The following is a 17,766-nucleotide window of genomic DNA, read 5'->3' on the forward strand; positions in this document are numbered from 1 at the left end:
AACTAATGTGAATTCTCCAGTTTTATGGGGTAGAAATGATTCTTTTATTACCACTTCATCAATGTAAACTTTATAGCAATCATCTTGTAGAGGAACTCCATGAATGAATTGTCTTTCTGATGATAAGTGAATGGTACCACGAGCAACGATGTTCCTTTTATACGGGTGTGATAGACCACACTTGATTGGCTACAATGATAAGTAATATTAGAATCAGAAACAAAAAGACAGAAATGTATATTCAACATGTAAAAAACAGTTACCTGGTGAAGGGGTTTATTTGGTGAAACTGTTGGTATGTCAGGATTGATAGTGGCAGTCTTAGAGTCAACAGCTTTTCTGGTGGGTTTTGTATTTGCCTACTATAAAGGTTTAAGACATATATGTAAAATTATATTTTAATATAAAAGATAAATTAAAAGTGTTGAAAACTTTAAAGTTAGTATATACTACTGTTGCAGATTTCATGGAAATCAATTGTGTATCGGGAGTTGCAGTTGCAGAGTTGGTTTGAACTTGTTTCTTGGTGGGTTTTGCAATAACCTAAATAAGTTAAAGTCTCAAGTGAAAAAACAGAAATTAGTACCAAAAAAGTATATCAATGATGATCTTATAAGATGATAACATACTGGTGTTACAGGTTCTGATGGTTCCTTGGTTTTGAGACTAACAGGAGTTGTTTCACTACTTTCAACAATCTTGTCACTTGAAATACCCTAGCAAATATAAAGAAACATGGAAAATGTCTAAAAGAAATGCAATTTACAAGTAACATTGAAAATACATGTTGTTAATAAGATTACTTACAACTGTATAAGATAGATTTAGAAAGTCAGCTCCTTTTGCATTAAGATGAGCCAAAACTAGCTTTAGTGTTTGATCTTGTTCATTAACCTTTGTAGACAAAGCCTTGAGTTCAACATATTTTTTCTCAAGCTCAAGTTTTCCATTATGCAGTGCAACTTTAGGATCTTTAATTTCTTCCTTAGATGATCCTTTGCTGCAAGGAACATTGAAATATCTGTTGTAAGTGACTCCTGTGCCGACACCCTTTAAAAATCCTCCCTTTTCCTTGCCAAAAACTAAGGTCATGGCATCCGTGCCTGGTTCAACATTTACTTGTCCTTCTTTTATCTGCTTATCTTGTTCCATCTACCACACAAAATATTAATAATTATTGTCCAAATAAAACTGATTAAATTCTTTACAGTAATAGTAATAAAAAAGTTTATTGAAGTTACTAGTTTATCCGCCATGAGTTTAACATCTTCATCCTTAAATTCTCCTTTACTTTCATGTCCTTTACACCACATAATTGACCTTGGGGGCATTTCTTCCTTTGAAATCACTTTCTCTTCAATCTTGATAAAAAAAATTAAATTGTAAACAATATAAAGTAAAATTCATTTAAGTACAATGCTATGAAGGTAATATAATGGATCATATAGCTAAAAACAAAGCTTACCAACTTCCGCCTAAGAGTAGTATACCCCCCTTGTCCCATCCGATGAGCGTACTTTGACATCTTTCGCGTTTTGATAGTCTTTTGTGACACAACCTGTCAAAAAAAAAGTTTTGTCAAGCACTTTTTGGTAATTTTATGATAAATAAATGAAGAAGTTTTGGGTAAAAGTTGTAACATTAAACTCTTTAGAATGCGTATATGTCACGAATTTGTTCCAATCATCTTTTTTAGTAATTATTGCACGATATCGAACATGGATTTCTCCAAGCTTTTTGGAATTGCCTAGATGTGGCTTGATGTAAGCTGCATACAATTTCCTTCTGAAGTTTCGTAGAAGGATACCAAGCCTATTCATCACAAATTGTTTTCCAGTTTCATCAACTTTAAAATAGCGCTAAAATGAAACAATAATGAATTTGTTAGTATTTAATACATGATTTGTAAATAAAATATGAGATGAAGTTAAAAAAAAGTGAAAAAATATTTACTGTAATCTCTTACCAAAGTTTGTCCTTCACTTCCGGTTTTACTTTCTTCCAGGAAAGAGCACTTAATCCCACCTTCTTGCGGACAAGATCTCCCAAATAACTAACAAACACTGCATTATTCTTCCCTGTAAACTTACCGAATTCATCAAACTTGACACATTTTTTTTCTACCACCAGAATTGACATACTCGGTCTTCAGCTTTGGCAATCGAGTCAGGCCCCTCTTCCTAGGTGACCTTGTAGGAACTGTGCTTTGGATTTCTTCTTCCGAATCTGAATGGCTATTGTAGTCAATGTCCTTATTTTCACCATCTTCTGAGTCCGATTCATAAACTTGGGTTCCATCATCTTTTTTCATATACCATATCATAGTCGGGCATATCCTCATGTTGTTCCTTGTTCACCTCCATGATTCTTCTGTTGACATGAAACATATGAAATAAGTTTGATTATTTATATGTTTAATAAAAAGGTATGACTAACTTATATTACATACAAAATTTCACATACACATTTCATCGAACATTTGGTGTGCAATAAGCACAGTAATATGAAGAATCAAAAAAATTTTGTTTTATGTATTATCCCCTAATCAATACAATCAATAACATTGACACCATACACAGAGAATATACTTACAGTAGAAATGTGTGATGAATGTTGTCGAATGATGAACTGAAATATAATCCAACTGGGATATAGCCTAGAGAAAAACCATACAATGGTTGAAAAAATCAAAGTCTTTTAAATAATACATTGTTAGTACGTCCTAAATTGAGGGTGGTTACCAAATTTACCGGAATTTCCTTAATCTGATGGATTGATCTTCATAGTTTTGGCGGTGAGATAGATGAATAATTCCCGCATTGATTTGGAGCCCAAAACAAAATGGAAAAAATGTTTGCCTCCCATTATATTTGCTTAATTTTGATTGACGAATTCAAATTTTCTTCCAAATTTTGATCTGTTAGTGAACCCACACGATGAGAAGCATACATCGTGGTTTGGAAACATGTTCTGGCCTTTGAAACATTATTACGAGTTATTTGATATTAATAGAAATGTTACAAATTTGGTCCTTGTAAATTAACAAATTTACGTTAGGATACAACTATATCACTATTGGAAATAAAAAATATTTAACATATAATTATGTATATACAATGGGAAAATAGTATAATAAAACGAAAATAAGAATAAGGTCTAGTTAGATTACTAACTTTTCCGTGTGAACACTTTGTTAAGATTTTTCATTTTATTTTATATTAAGTAAGAAAAAAAATCCGTACACCTACTATAAACCCATTTCGGTCCTAAACCCGTACCAACACCCCTACATGACATTGTAACGATCAAACCGTACCACCAACCGACCACATGGGACCCGTCCACCTACTATAAACCCATTTCGGTCCTAAACCCGTACTAACACCCCTACATGACATTGTAACGATCAACCCGTACCACCAACCGACCACATGGGACCCGTCCACCTACTATAAACCCATTTCGGTCCTAAACCCGTACCAACACCCCTACCTGACATTGTAACAATCAACTCGTACCACCACCCGACCACATGGGACCCGTACACCTGCTATAAACCCATTTCGGTCCTAAACCCGTACCAACACCCCTACATGACATTGTAACGATCAACCCGTACCACCAACCGACCACATGGGACCCGTCCACCTACTATAAACCCATTTCGGTCCTAAACCCGTACCAACACCCCTACCTGACATTGTAACGATCAACCCGTACCACCAACCGACCACATGGGACCCGTACACCTACTATAAACCCATTTCGGTCCTAAACCCGTACCAACACCCCTACATGACATTGTAACGATCAACCCGTACCACCAACCGACCACATGGGACCCGTACACATACTATAAACCCATTTTGGTCCCAAACCATTACCAACACCCGTACATGACCTAATAATGGTCAACCATTACCAACACCCGACCACCTGCAACCCATACCCATATTATAAACCCATTTTGGTCCCAAACCATTACCAACACCCGTACATGACCTAATAATGGTCAACCCGTACCAACACCCGACCACCTGCAACCCATAGCCATATTATAAACCCATTTTGGTCCCAAACCATTACCAACACCCGTACATGACCTAATAATGGTCAACCATTACCAACACTCGACCACCTGCAACCCATACCCATATTATAAACCCATTTTGGTCCCAAACCATTACCAACACCCGTACATGACCTAATAATGGTCAACCATTACCAACACCCGACCACCTGTAACCCATACCCATATTATAAACCCATTTTGTTCCCAAACCATTACCAACACCCGTACATGACCTAATAATGGTCAACCTGTACCAACACCCGACCACCTGCAACCCATACCCATATTATAAACCCATTTTGGTCCCAAACCATTACCAACACCCGTACATGACCTAATAATGGTCAACCATTACCAACACCCGACCACCTGTAACCCATACCCATATTATAAACCCATTTTGGTCCCAAACCATTACCAACACCCGTACATGACCTAATAATGGTCAACCATTACCAACACCCGACCACCTGCAAACCATACTCATATTATAAACCCATTTTGTTCCCAAACCATTACCAACACCCGTACGTGACCTAATAATGGTCAACCCGTACCAACACCCGACCACCTGCAACCCATACCCATATTATAAACCCGTTTTGCTCCCAAACCATTACCAACACCCGTACATGACCTAATAATGGTCAACCATTACCAACACCCGACCACCTGCAACCCATACCCATATTATAAACCCATTTTGGTCCCAAACCATTACCAACACCCGTACATGACCTAATAATGGTCAACCATTACCAACACCCGACCACCTGCAACCCATACCCATATTATAAACCCATTTCGTTCCCAAACCATTACCAACACCCGTACATGACCTAATAATAGTCAACCCGTACCAACACCCGACCACCTACAACCCATACCCATATTATAAACCCATTTTGGTCCCAAACCATTACCAACACCCGTACATGACTTAATAATGGTCAACCATTACCAACACCCGACCACCTGCAACCCATACCCATATTATAAACCCATTTTGGTCCCAAACCATTACCAACACCCGTACATGACCTAATAATGGTCAAACATTACCAACACCCGACCACCTGCAACCCATACCCATATTATAAACCCATTTTGGTCCCAAACCATTACCAACACCCGTACATGACCTAATAATGGTCAACCTGTACCAACACCCGACCACCTGCAACCCATACCCATATTATAAACCCATTTTGGTCCCAAACCATTACCAACACCCGTACATGACCTAATAATAGTCAACCATTACCAACACCCGACCACCTGCAACCCATACCATATTATAAACCCATTTTGTTCCCAAACCATTACCAACACCCGTACATGACCTAATAATGGTCAACCCGTACCAACACCCGACCACCTGCAACCCATACCCATATTATAAACCCATTTTGGTCCCAAACCATTACCAACACCCGTACATGACCTAATAATGGTCAACCCGTACCAACACCCGACCACCTGCAACCCATACCCATATTATAAACCAATTTTGGTCCCAAACCATTACCAACACCCGTACATGACCTAATAATGGTCAACCCGTACCAACACCCGACCACCTGCAACCCATACCCATATTAATTAAAAAAATGATTTTATATATTTATAATTAATATATATATAAATTTATATTTTGTATGGTAATAATAAAAACAAAGCAAGTATGTATGTTACACTTAATTAATATTATATATATTAACGTAAATAATATATTAATGTATAACACAATATCGATAATCATTATCACAGCCGTCGTTCAAATTGCACCTCCCCTGTAGCCTGCTATTAATCGGAAGTGATGGCTTGCGTCAATGTCCCTTTAGCTCCGAATGATGATCCATTTAAAGCCTCCCCATATATCAAAATCGTCATTCTTACATCTTCATTACCAACATACGATAGCTTCGATTATTTGCTCCTCCTCTGTGAAAAAAAACTCTGACGATCAATGGAAACAAAGATGAATGTTGATCCATGGGCAAATCCGAGGTTCCAACTCTGGAGTGTAAGCAGTGAACCACCGAAAAACACACCATTAGTAGAGTACGTGAAAGCAAATGATAATAGATTCACCATTAGAGTTGTACATGGCGGGTTTTTTACAGATTATCCAGTTAAGTCGTATCTAAAGACAAAATTTAACTTTATTTCTTTTGTCAACATCGATTTTCTCAACATGGAGATGCTTGGTCGTTTTTCCAAAAGCTTGGGGTATACAACTATGGGTAACTGGTATCATATGCCAACCGAAGAAAACTGTGGGTTGTCAATGATTCCAATTCTAAATGATGATTGTTTGGGAACTTTCAAGATGATCGTTAGGGCACACCAATTCCGAGAGATTGAACATCTGTATGTTGAACACATGCCTGTATTTGTTCCAATCAATTTCCCCCACTTTTTGATGAACTCACCATCCAAAAGAATTGAGAAGCTTATTCATCTGTTTGTAACAGGACACCCAATGGCAACAATTGATGATGGAATAAAATACATCAGGCATATGCTCAACATGACCATTCCAAGAGAAAAAATGGAAGATGCAATGGACATGGCCAAGGAGAATGTGATTGCATGGAAAAACATAGTGTAGGCGACCTATGTTGTACTCCATTTTGTGTTTAATACAAAGTACATATGAAACTCTTTTTTGTAAGCAATATGATGTTGTTTTGATTATAACTGTCTTAGGGGCAAAATGGGAAGTAATTATAATAATAATTTTATATTGTAATTTAGATTGTGTTTGATACTTATAACTGAGTCAGTGTTGTCCCTGTTTTGCTGCATTGTTTTGTAAAAAAAGCAATGTACTTTTCAACTTAGTTCCACTTTAGAGGTAAGTTATTGGTTAAATTAGTTAGTTTGTCCCATGGTTGTTTTCAACATATGGAGATTATGCTAAAGCAGGGGTATATCCGTCAATTATTTGTTATTATCATAAAACAAAGAAAATGTTATAATTTCCCATTGAAACTGTGTTTGAGATATAAGGGTATAATGGTCATTCAGTATATATAATGAAAAGAAAAAGGAAACATCACCTAAGGGTATGCATCATCATAGTATTGATAGAAAAAAAAAAGTTAATCTTGGATACATATATGATGTGCATAACTACAATTAAACAAAAAGAGTGTGAGAAGAACCAGGAGTATTTTTTTCATTTGTTTTTATTTCCAATTGTGAAGGCTAATTAAAAACAATGTGCAACCACAATTACGTATATTGTATCAAATGAGGAAAGTATGATTGATGCTAACTGTGTTTGTCATTGATCAATTCTAGAGGAAGCAGGGGTATTTTTGTCATTTGTTTTTATTTCAAATTATGAAGGCTAATTAGAAACAATGTGCAACCACAATTACATTTATTGTATCAAATGAGGAAAGTATGATTGATGCTAAATGTGTTTGTCTTAGATCAGTTCTAGAGGAAGCAGGGGTATTTTCGGCATTTGTTTTTATTTCAAATTGTGAAGGCTAATTAAAAACAATGTGAAACCACAATTACATTTATTGTATCAAATGAGGAAAGTATGATTGATGTTAATGTGTTTGTCTTAGATCAGTTCTAGAGGAAGCAGGGGTATTTTCGTCAAATGTTTCTCTTTTAGTTTATTGTTTTATGATTGATGTTAATGTGTTTGTCTTAGATCAGTTCTAGAGGAAGCAGGGGTATTTTCGTCAAATGTTTCTCTTTTAGTTTATTGTTTTCTTTTTTTCGTAAACTAATAACTTACAGACAGCCAGTCACCTCAGTTGGTAAGTGTACATGTAGTTAAAGGTATATTTTGGAATACCATGGGTTCGAACCCCACTAGGAACAATTTTTTTCTCTTTTTTTTATTTCTCGATATATCCTTGATCATCCACACCTATTGCGTAAATATGAATTTTTAGACAATATGAATTCCCATCGAATCATTCTCTGCTTACTACAAACGCATTGCAACTACGTTTATACTTCAACCAGGAATTGATACTTCAACATGAAATTCATACAGGTACACATACTACATTAATTTATACAGGGACATAAAAAACAATTACCTTCATAATATGAATCTTTGCTATTTCGTTTGGTCATGATGTGTATCATTATATATTATTGAATTAACAACTATTTGGTTTCCAGTTATTGGATGTATTTGTAATGTGATCTTTTTCGTTTATGCACACTAACTGTTTGTTAAAATACTTCAATGAACACGAAACATATATTGCTTGTTGATGCTTTTGTAAACTGAATATGGACAAGTCTTGGATGGGAGCCTACAGAACATCAGAAACGTATGTAAAGGGTGTTGCAGAATTTTTGAAATATGCAGTACATAATTACAAGATTTCTAAAAATATGGATCCTGTAGATACCAAAAAAAAGATAAGAATTCCATGTCCATTTGTCAAGTGTGTAAACCACATATCTCATTCGTTGGACGTGGTAGATGATCACCTATTCAGGAATGGAATTGATCAAACATACACGAATTAGAATAAGCATGGAGAAACAAAGGAACCACCCATAAATTATATATATGAACATAATTATGACATGGACATGTCATACGTTGTTGATTCCATGAACATGAACACAGAAATGCCAGCAGATGCTGCAGAAACAGTAGAGATGGTTGAAGTTGCAGAAGAAAATTTTATTGGGATCCCCGAGAAGTTTAGAGAACTGATAGAAGATGCCGAGAAGCCCCTATATAAAGGGTGTCCTAATTTCACAAAATTATCTGCAATCATACAACTACTCAACTTGAAGAGTAAGTATGGAGTATCAGATAAGTGCTTTACAGAATTATTGGTTTTGATCAAAAATATGTTACCAGAAGGTAACGAAATGTACAGTAGTACATACGAGGCCAAAAAAGCATTCAAGGCAATGGGTTCAGGGTATACTAAAATACATACATGTGTCAACAACTGTATACTTTACAGAAACGAATACACAGAAATGGCATCATGTCCTACTTGTGGTAAATCAAGATGGAAGGTCGATGAACAAAAAAATAAAATTTACAAGAATATTCCTGCAAAAGTTTTGTGGTACTTTCCAATTATTCCGCGCTTGAAACGACTTTTTCAGTCGAAGACTACTGCAAAAGATTTAACATGGCACGCAACAGACAGAAAGGTGGATATTGGTGTTTTAAATCACCCAGCTGATTCACGAGCATGGGCTGCCATTGATGACAAATATCCTGACTTGCTAGCGAACCAAGAAATTTACGGCTAGGCATTTCGGCTGACGGGGTCGATGTGAATAGAGGAAATAGGAATCATAGTGTGTGGCCTATTTTAACTGTCATTTACAACCTTCCACCATGGTTGTATATGAAGAAAAAGTTCATCATGCTTTCGTTATTGATTTCGGGAACACCAGGAAACGATATTGATGTGTTCCTAGCACCTTTTATTAATGATCTGCAATTATTATTTGATGTTGGAGTTGAAACATACGATGCATATGCACAAGAGCAGTTTAAACTATGTGCAGTAGTGTTATGGACTACTAATGATTATCCTGCTCTAGGTACATTAAGTGGTTGTCCATAGAGCGGATTTCGAGGTTGTGTTGTGTGTGGCAAAGAAACACACTGCATTAGACTCCCTGAATCGAATAAGCAGAGTTATGCTGGTCATAGACGATTTCTACCGTATGATCACCCGTTCAGAAGACAAAAAAAGGCATTCAATGGACAACAAGAGTTCTCACCCTCTCCAGAACCTATGAATGGGGAGGAAGTATATAACAGGGTCAAATTTATAATTAACAATGGAGAAAGGTGTCTAAGGGAAAGGAGGCAGAAATCCAACAATCTACAACTGGAAGAGGTGGGAAGATTAATAAAAAAAGAGAAAATCACGCCAAGTGGGTACTTCAGATGTGGGCCAGCAAAATAAAACATACTGGAAGAAATTTAATATACGGTATAGACAGCTAAGGTATTGGCGCGACAATTTGATTCCACATTGTATAGATTTTATGCATGTCGAAAAGAACGTGGGCGAGAGTTTAACCGGAACTGTGTTGAACGTTCCCGGGAAGACGAAAGATGGTTATAAAGCTCGATTGGATTTGGTTCATTATGGTTTAAAACCAGAGCTGCATCCTAAGATAGAAGGGAACAACACAACACTTACCGCAGCAGGTTGTACATTGACAATAGAGGAAAAAGACAAATTTTGTGAGACTTTGTACAACTTAAGGGTTCCTCAAGGGTATTGTTCTAATTTTTCTAGTTTGGTGAGTCTGAAGGATAGGAAGTTGATCGGACTAAAATCACATGACTATTACATGCTCATGCAACAATTTTTACCCATAGCAATTCGATCTATTATGCATCCACCCACCAGAGTTGCTATTACAAGGTTTTGTTTCTTTTTCAAATCAATATGTAGCAAAGAAATCAAACTGGATGAGCTCTATAAGTTGCAAGAGGAGTTATGTGTAACCTTATGCCTTCTTGAGAAACACTTTCCACCATCATTTTTTGATGTGATGATTCATTTAACCGTTCATCTAACTAGGGAAGTAAAATTATGCAGTCCAATATTCTTTAGATGGATGTACCCGTTCGAAAGGTTTATGAAGGTTATTAAGGGGCACGTGCGAAACAAAAATAGACCAGAAGGATGCATTGCAGAAGAGAATGTTGCAGAAGAGACGATTAAGTTTTTTAGTGAATTCCTCAAAACTATGGATACTGTTGGTATTCCACCTGACAATCATAACACATGTGGAATTCAAAAAGATGTAGATAGTAGTTCTATTACAGACGGTACTCCTCTATCAGCTGCTAAATCGGTAGAAGTTTCTGCAGAACTATTCAGCAAAGCACATTTCTTTGTATTGCAAAATACATCTGAAGTACTCCCGTATATCAAGTAAGTTTTTTTACATGTATGTTTTTTTTGTTAGAATATTAACATTAACGTATTGACAGACGACACATGGAATTTTTGCAACATCAACACCCTACTAAACGAAAGGCACAACTAGAACAAGAGCACAGTAATACATTTGGTCATTGGTTACGAAAGGAGGTATATTCATTTCATATATGTTGTGTTCTTTGTTATGTATTTCTTTATATCTTAAATTCATTATCTAATTACAATTCAGGTAGAGAGAGAGTTAGGGGGCTGTAGAGAAAGTATAACAAAGACAATGAGATTGATTTCACATGGACCCAATAAGAACATTATTAAATACGATGTATATGCTATCAATGGATATACTTTTCGTACAAAAGCTCGTGAAGGTAAAGTTTACCAAAACAGTGGGGTTATTGTCGTTGCAACTGACACACACATCAGTAAAGAAGTTGTAACATATGCCAAAAACACTTATTATGGTGTTTTACAAGAGATATGGGTACTAGATTATCATTTTAAACGAATTCCAATTTTCATGTGTGACTGGGTTGACAATAGAAATGGGGTAAAAAGGGATAAATTGGGGTACACACTACTTGAACTAAACAGATTAGGCCATAAAGGTGATCCCTTCATATTGGCCTCACAAGCACAACGAGTATTTTACGTGACAGACCCGCTCGATCAAAAAATGTCTATTGTGTTCAAGACACCTCCCAAAAATTACAGAGATACATATGAAGATGTAGATGAAGAATTTAATATTGTAGTTACTCATAATGATAATATATTGGCACATGTAGACACACTTGAGTTGCAGAAGGAAAATGATTATTTTCGTACTGATTGTCATGGTATTCTTATACGTACGGTATGTGTTTCTTAATGTCATGAATTACATTTGTAGCGATATCATTTTTCCTTCTTTTAACATTTAATGATCTTTATTTTTGTTTGTAGAAGGGAAAGGCCAAACCTTGATCCTAGCGTTACGTGGAGAATAAGAAAATGACAAAAAATGACGATGTACTTTCCTTAATATTTTTTTACCATATTATACCATCAAACTATTCTGGTGTAATATTGTTATAACTCAAAGTTTTTTTTTTTCAGTTTTTTACTGTAATGGTGGATGACATGTTATAACATAAACTGCATGTTATAGTAATGTACTTTCGTTATGCAATGTTAGACAAAGTTGTATTCTTTTCATTTATTTATCATACTATTATGTTAAAATAAGTTGTATTCTTTTCATTTTTAATGGTGTCTGATCTGGTGCAATTAAAAGAATAGATGACAAAAAGCGCAATTTGGTCCTTTCTTATAGCTATTATTCAATACAACTATATTGTTATTTGTTATTTGTTTTTATTATTTTTAGTTTATTTTTTGTTTTTTCAGAAATTGTTTCTAACTTTACAAAACCGCCATTCAATTTTTTTCATTAATTTATACAACCCTTTAATTGCAAAAAAAAGCAATGTACTTTTGTAAAATGCCATGATTGAACTTTTTGTTCATTTTTTATTCTGCCAATTGATATCAAAGATAAATATGGTCAAATTTAAGAGTCTTCCAAATACAATAGTACATCCAGAATAAACTTTACATATGTGTCTATATTTACATATAGACACATATAATAGTTGTAATCGTAACTAAATGCTACCTACACACACAATATTTGTTTCTTCTTAAAGCCAAGTCATAATATTTTGACACACATAATAAAAGGTACATGACCATAAGTAACCAATACTAACTTGTTTTATTTTCTTGCGTTAATGAAGTACAACTAGTACAGAACCGCCCTATGGACACACAAATATTTAGTGTGACCATATGTATCACCTTTTAGCTACTTTGTCTGTTATGTGGCTAAAAAGGCACCAGGTTATAAACACACATAGAACTAACTCATGTCACGATACGTTTATCTACTGTCTCTCATAAAAAAAGTATGACAATCTTAATCGATACATGTGGCTGATTGTGACCTATGGCCTCAGTGGTCGAGTGTGACTAATATTTGTCACATTTGGTATAATTAAGTGTGGTTAAAGTTTTGATTATCTATATAATAGCCACACAAACTAATTTAAATGTATCCAAAAACAGTCTCTAAATTTTTTTAGTGACATTTGGCCACACTTTTAATAAAAAGTGTCACAGGCCGTTTTTCGGAAAGTGTGACCGTAGGTCATTTTTGTACTAGTGTTGAACTTTTCAATGGCATGTTTAAATCTCGATATGCCCTTCAAGTTTATGATTGGGATACCGAGGATCACAAACAAGGTGTGAATAACCATGAAAATGTACTTGGTGCCCTTAATGTTACAGTCACCTAATCAATGTGCTGGTTAGCCACACACGCTCTATTGATCTATGACAAACATCGATTCACCCTTGGCCACCTTCGCTAGACCCAAATTAGTGTGCCGGTTAACCACACACACTCTACTAACGTCTTAGCAAGGGTACAAAGTGTAATTTCATGGAATAGCATCATTTTCACATTTTTCCTAAAGTAACTAAGATTGAGAATTTATAAAAAACATTTAGTTACTTTATTAATCATTATACTTTTAATGAGGAATTATTTGCCCTATCCTACCCGTTCGGCTAACGACCCTCCACCAATCAAGGAAGCGGTGGGTGAGAGTGGACACCTATTAAACTGTCATTTTATAGGCAGCAACCTTATAGCCTCCTTATAGATCGGCTTCGTGAATAAGGCCTACTAACGGCAAGACTAGCATTTATCTTATACATATATAATAATTATTCTTATAATATTATAATAGTATAGGGGTGAATTTTACACTTGTAAAATTCTAGGGTTTGAAATTTAATTATTTCAAAATTAAACTTTTAATCAAAAATTTAAATTCCAAAACTTGAGGGCAAGTTTTGAAACATTTCAAAACTATCTAGATCAAAATTCAAATAATATAATTAAACAATTAATTTGTGATTATCTAATTTAACCTAATCCAAATTCATGCAAGATAATTGATCAAATAATTCAAATAATTAAGGTTTGTCAAATAAGGCAATAATTATCTAATTAATTGATAAATATCTTTTATTTTGACAAAGATAATCACATGGAATCAATAAAAATCGGATTTTATTAATTAAAAACATTTTTGGTAATTATCCTAAGTCAAAATAAGCCAAAATCCCAAAAATCTATCTGTCTGACACTCCGCCTCGCCGAGTCCCTTACAGAACTCGCCGAGTTCATCTGACTCGTCGAGTTCACTTTGGGACTCGACGAGTCTGTTAGACAGAAGGCAGAAAAAAAATGATTTCAAGCAATGAATAAACATACAATGCATCAAATACAATAGAAACCAAGCAAGGCTATGATACCACTGATGGGTTTTGAGCAAAAGAACATTCCTATGTGCACATGCAAAACCCTAAAGCTTTGGATCTAGGTTTCTCTATTGTACATGCAAGATATCCAAAGCTTATAAACCCTAGATCTAGCATATCAAAATCGAAATAACATATAAAACAGATTTAGATGTTTACCTTTTGATTGTTGCAAGAATCTTCAACCTTTGAGAGCCTAGTATCACAAGTGTAATACCTCTAATGGCTTACAAACACCAAGGCAAGAAGATGATCTAGAAGAGAGGGAATGGAGGCACAATTTCGGCTCTTAGAACTCTAGGGTTTCTTCTGGTAGCCAATTTTGGATGCCCTAGGGGTCCTTAAATAGCTATGCTGCTAGGGTTTCATTCAAAACCCTAATTGGATGACTTAGGCCTTAAGCAGTCCAATGAAACATCCTGGAATGAGGCTTGGAAGATTTCAAGGTGGGCTTCCACCCTAAATTCGTCCACCCCCTTAATCCACAAGATCCACAACCCAAAATCAATTATCTTATAATTGCAATTCCAGTCCCCTAAGTTCAATTAATCTCTTTTGATCACAAAATTAATTTCTTAATTAATTATTGACCAATATTAATTAAACAATAAGATTTCTCTTTTAATATATTATTCTTATAATATATTAATAAACCATAATATCCTCTCTCTCTCTCTCTCTCTCCATAAATCATCCAGTCTAGTTGCTTTGGTGAAGGCAACCCAAAAGGACCATGCTACAACCGGGTCAAGTACATACCAAATATAGTTATGGACTTAGACACTAATCCAACAGATGCTTCCTTGGTTGATAAACACACTAGAACACTTTCTTTTTCTTCTTCAAGCCACCAAAAATACCAAAATGAGCCAAGAATCACGAAGAGGGATTAGGGTTAGGGTTTCTTGGATTGGGAGTGATGGAGGCTAAGAAAGATGATCTAGAATAGGAGTTAAGGTGTTTATATACGAGAGAAACTTTAAAAATCTTGGGTTTTAGGCTGCCACGTCGTGGAGCCCACCAAAAACCTGCATTCCAGAATAACTTTCCATGCCGTGGGATTCAATGCACCACGTCGTGGCATAGAGTTTTTCCCAAAAACTCCATCTTTGATTCCTCTAAGCTTTAAGTTACACCAATATGGAAAACGGGTGTTACAACTCTCCTCCACTTAAATGAGAGTTCGTCCTCGAAATCATTCCTTACAACTTACTCTATTACACCAGCCAACCCTAACTAAACTTCTGTGTAACCAAAACCGGACTGAGAAATCATCTCACACAGGCGACCAACTACCAACACTGATATCAAAGCCCAATCTTAACAAAATTCACATACCCTGACGAAGAACGAACCTTAACACGCTGCCCTTAACCAACAAAGAGAAAATCCAACTAATCTGCCAGAAATCCGAAAGTTCTTGTAACATACACGTTAATAACCTTGTTCGATTATCGTATTTTGTTAGTTTAATAATGAATAATATTATGAAATATTTTATGAATTTGAATATTGAGTTCTAACAAGATAGTTTTTACGAGAATTAAAGTAAAACTATGTTTTGAATCATTCGGAAAGTATTGGAAGTCTTATGAGATTCCAATTAAAAGTCAACTATCAAAATTAATGAAAATGTAAATTTGGAAATAAATAAAAATAATGTTATTGAAAGTTGTAGATAATTTCGTTAGAAACATTTAGTCGAAAACGTCATCGAAATCCGAGTTATAACGAAGAAGTTATGACCAATTGAAGATCCGCGACAAAACCGACAAAACACTATTTAGCGTAAAAAGTGAGTTTTCAATAAACTACTTTTTAGCTTTAGTGATCTAAATAAAAGTCGTAGTATTCGTTAAACCAGGAATTTTCATAAAAAGAACGTCCAAATCTGACTTCGTATGAGGAAGTTATGATTTTTCTAAGATTCGGTATATCAGTATACAGCTAATAACTCGAAATAAAGATTGATTGATTTTTAGCCGACACAACCTAAACGAGAATCGAAGGTCTCGTCAGTAATAGTACAACGGTAAAAAGACAGACGAAAACGGACGTCGGATGAAGAAGTTATGAATTTTTAACGGATTTTCCTGTCCCGGTCTGTTAAAAATAATAGTATTAAAAATAAATTCAAAATTAGCCGACAGAGTCTAAACGAAAGTTGTAGAGTATAATCTCGCCTACGCGTGCATATAAAGAACGTCGAAAACGGAGCTCATATGCGAAAATTATGAATTTTTGAAGATTTGGGCACAAATTCCGAGAAGCTTCACATGCATGGCTCGGATTAGGCCACGTACAAGCTTCGCATGCCTGCCCCGTGTCCGACTCGTGGCGCGTCCGAAGCTCTGAAGTGAGCCACCTCGCCTGCGCATCCGACACCTACCTCGCCCTTGCTGCTGACGCATGTTCAGCCTTCGCCTCCGACGCCTGGCTCCCCCTCGCATGCGACGCGTGTTTCTTCCTTCTCCCCTTCGGCCGAACCCTCACAACTATATAAGGGAGGTGCGAACCCTCCCGGTTAATGTTACCAAATTTCACAACTTTCACCCCTAAACCCACTTTTTAGCTATTTACAACCCCCAAAGCCCCGGGATCGTATCTAACACCTTAAAAACGTCCCGAAGTGCCCGAAGACTCCGAGAAATTTATCTTTTCGGTTTGAAGCTCAACCCTTGCAAGGCCCGGTTTTCAATAAAGCTCCCGGTTTTCATCGAAGAAAATTATTTATAGGAACGAAGTGCTGCCCAAATTACTATTTTAACCTCCGGTTATTTCACGGTGAGTTCAAATTATAGGAATAATTGTATGTTATGTGCTATATGTTCAATATGCTTTCCCGTGTTTTTATGAAAATATGTATTACCTTTTACTTGAAGTGAATGACTAAGCATCACTTGGGTACTGGTATGTAGCCTTTGACCATGAAGTGTATGAGTAAGCATCACTTTGGCACTGGCAGAATGCTGGATAGGGCTGAAAGCCTGTAAATTCTAGCAAAATGTTTATTCAGAAATAGTTTATTTTCTATGCCACTTGGGCTAAAGTCTTATTGATGTATATCAAGTTGAAATTGTTGTATCTCATTGATTGTAAATCTTTGAATCAAATTATTTGTTGATATGGAAAGCATGACATATGATACTCATCTGCCTTTGTTGTTCTTTGTTCCTCTTTGCTTCTGTCATATTGGTATATATAAGGCATAACGTTATATTGTATCTATTTTTGAACTCACTAAGTGTCACCGCTTATCCCTATCAGTGTTTAACTATTGCAGGTAATAAGGATCCAGTATAGACATATACTGTTGGAAGATTTAGAATAGTTAATAGTATTACTTTTGTTTTTAGTGATCGTGTAAGTTATAAAATTATAATTTCCTGGGTAGTTATGTAA

The 17,766-nt window shown here is 35.7% G+C and overlaps 1 protein-coding gene across 1 annotated transcript; it reads left to right on the plus strand.

The window, feature by feature from the left end:
* Window positions 1-9,435: 9,435 nt before the first annotated feature.
* Window positions 9,436-11,961, plus strand: LOC145112559 (uncharacterized). The gene is made up of 5 exons (XM_079048713.1): window positions 9,436-9,634; window positions 10,083-10,989; window positions 11,049-11,148; window positions 11,228-11,851; window positions 11,941-11,961. The coding sequence occupies exons 1-5, from the start codon at window positions 9,436-9,438 to the stop codon at window positions 11,959-11,961; spliced, it is 1,851 nt and encodes a 616-aa protein (XP_078904839.1).
* The last annotated feature ends 5,805 nt before the right edge of the window (window positions 11,962-17,766 follow it).

The sequence above is a fragment of the Lactuca virosa genome, chromosome 1, assembly GCF_052849685.1.
Source record: "Lactuca virosa cultivar CGN04683 chromosome 1, Lactuca_virosa_CGN04683_v6, whole genome shotgun sequence".
NCBI lineage: Eukaryota > Viridiplantae > Streptophyta > Magnoliopsida > Asterales > Asteraceae > Lactuca > Lactuca virosa.

What these genes read in the sequence shown, in the direction of transcription:
- LOC145112559 (XM_079048713.1), top strand. Translation starts at nt 9,436, where the DNA reads ATGAAGAAAAAGTTCATCATGCTTTCGTTATTGATTTCGGGAACACCA. An exon ending in GTCATTGGTTACGAAAGGAG is followed by an intron (nt 11,149 to 11,227) that starts GTATATTCATTT and finishes ATTACAATTCAG; the next exon opens with GTAGAGAGAGAGTTAGGGGG. An exon ending in ATGGTATTCTTATACGTACG is followed by an intron (nt 11,852 to 11,940) that starts GTATGTGTTTCT and finishes TTTTGTTTGTAG; the next exon opens with AAGGGAAAGGCCAAACCTTG.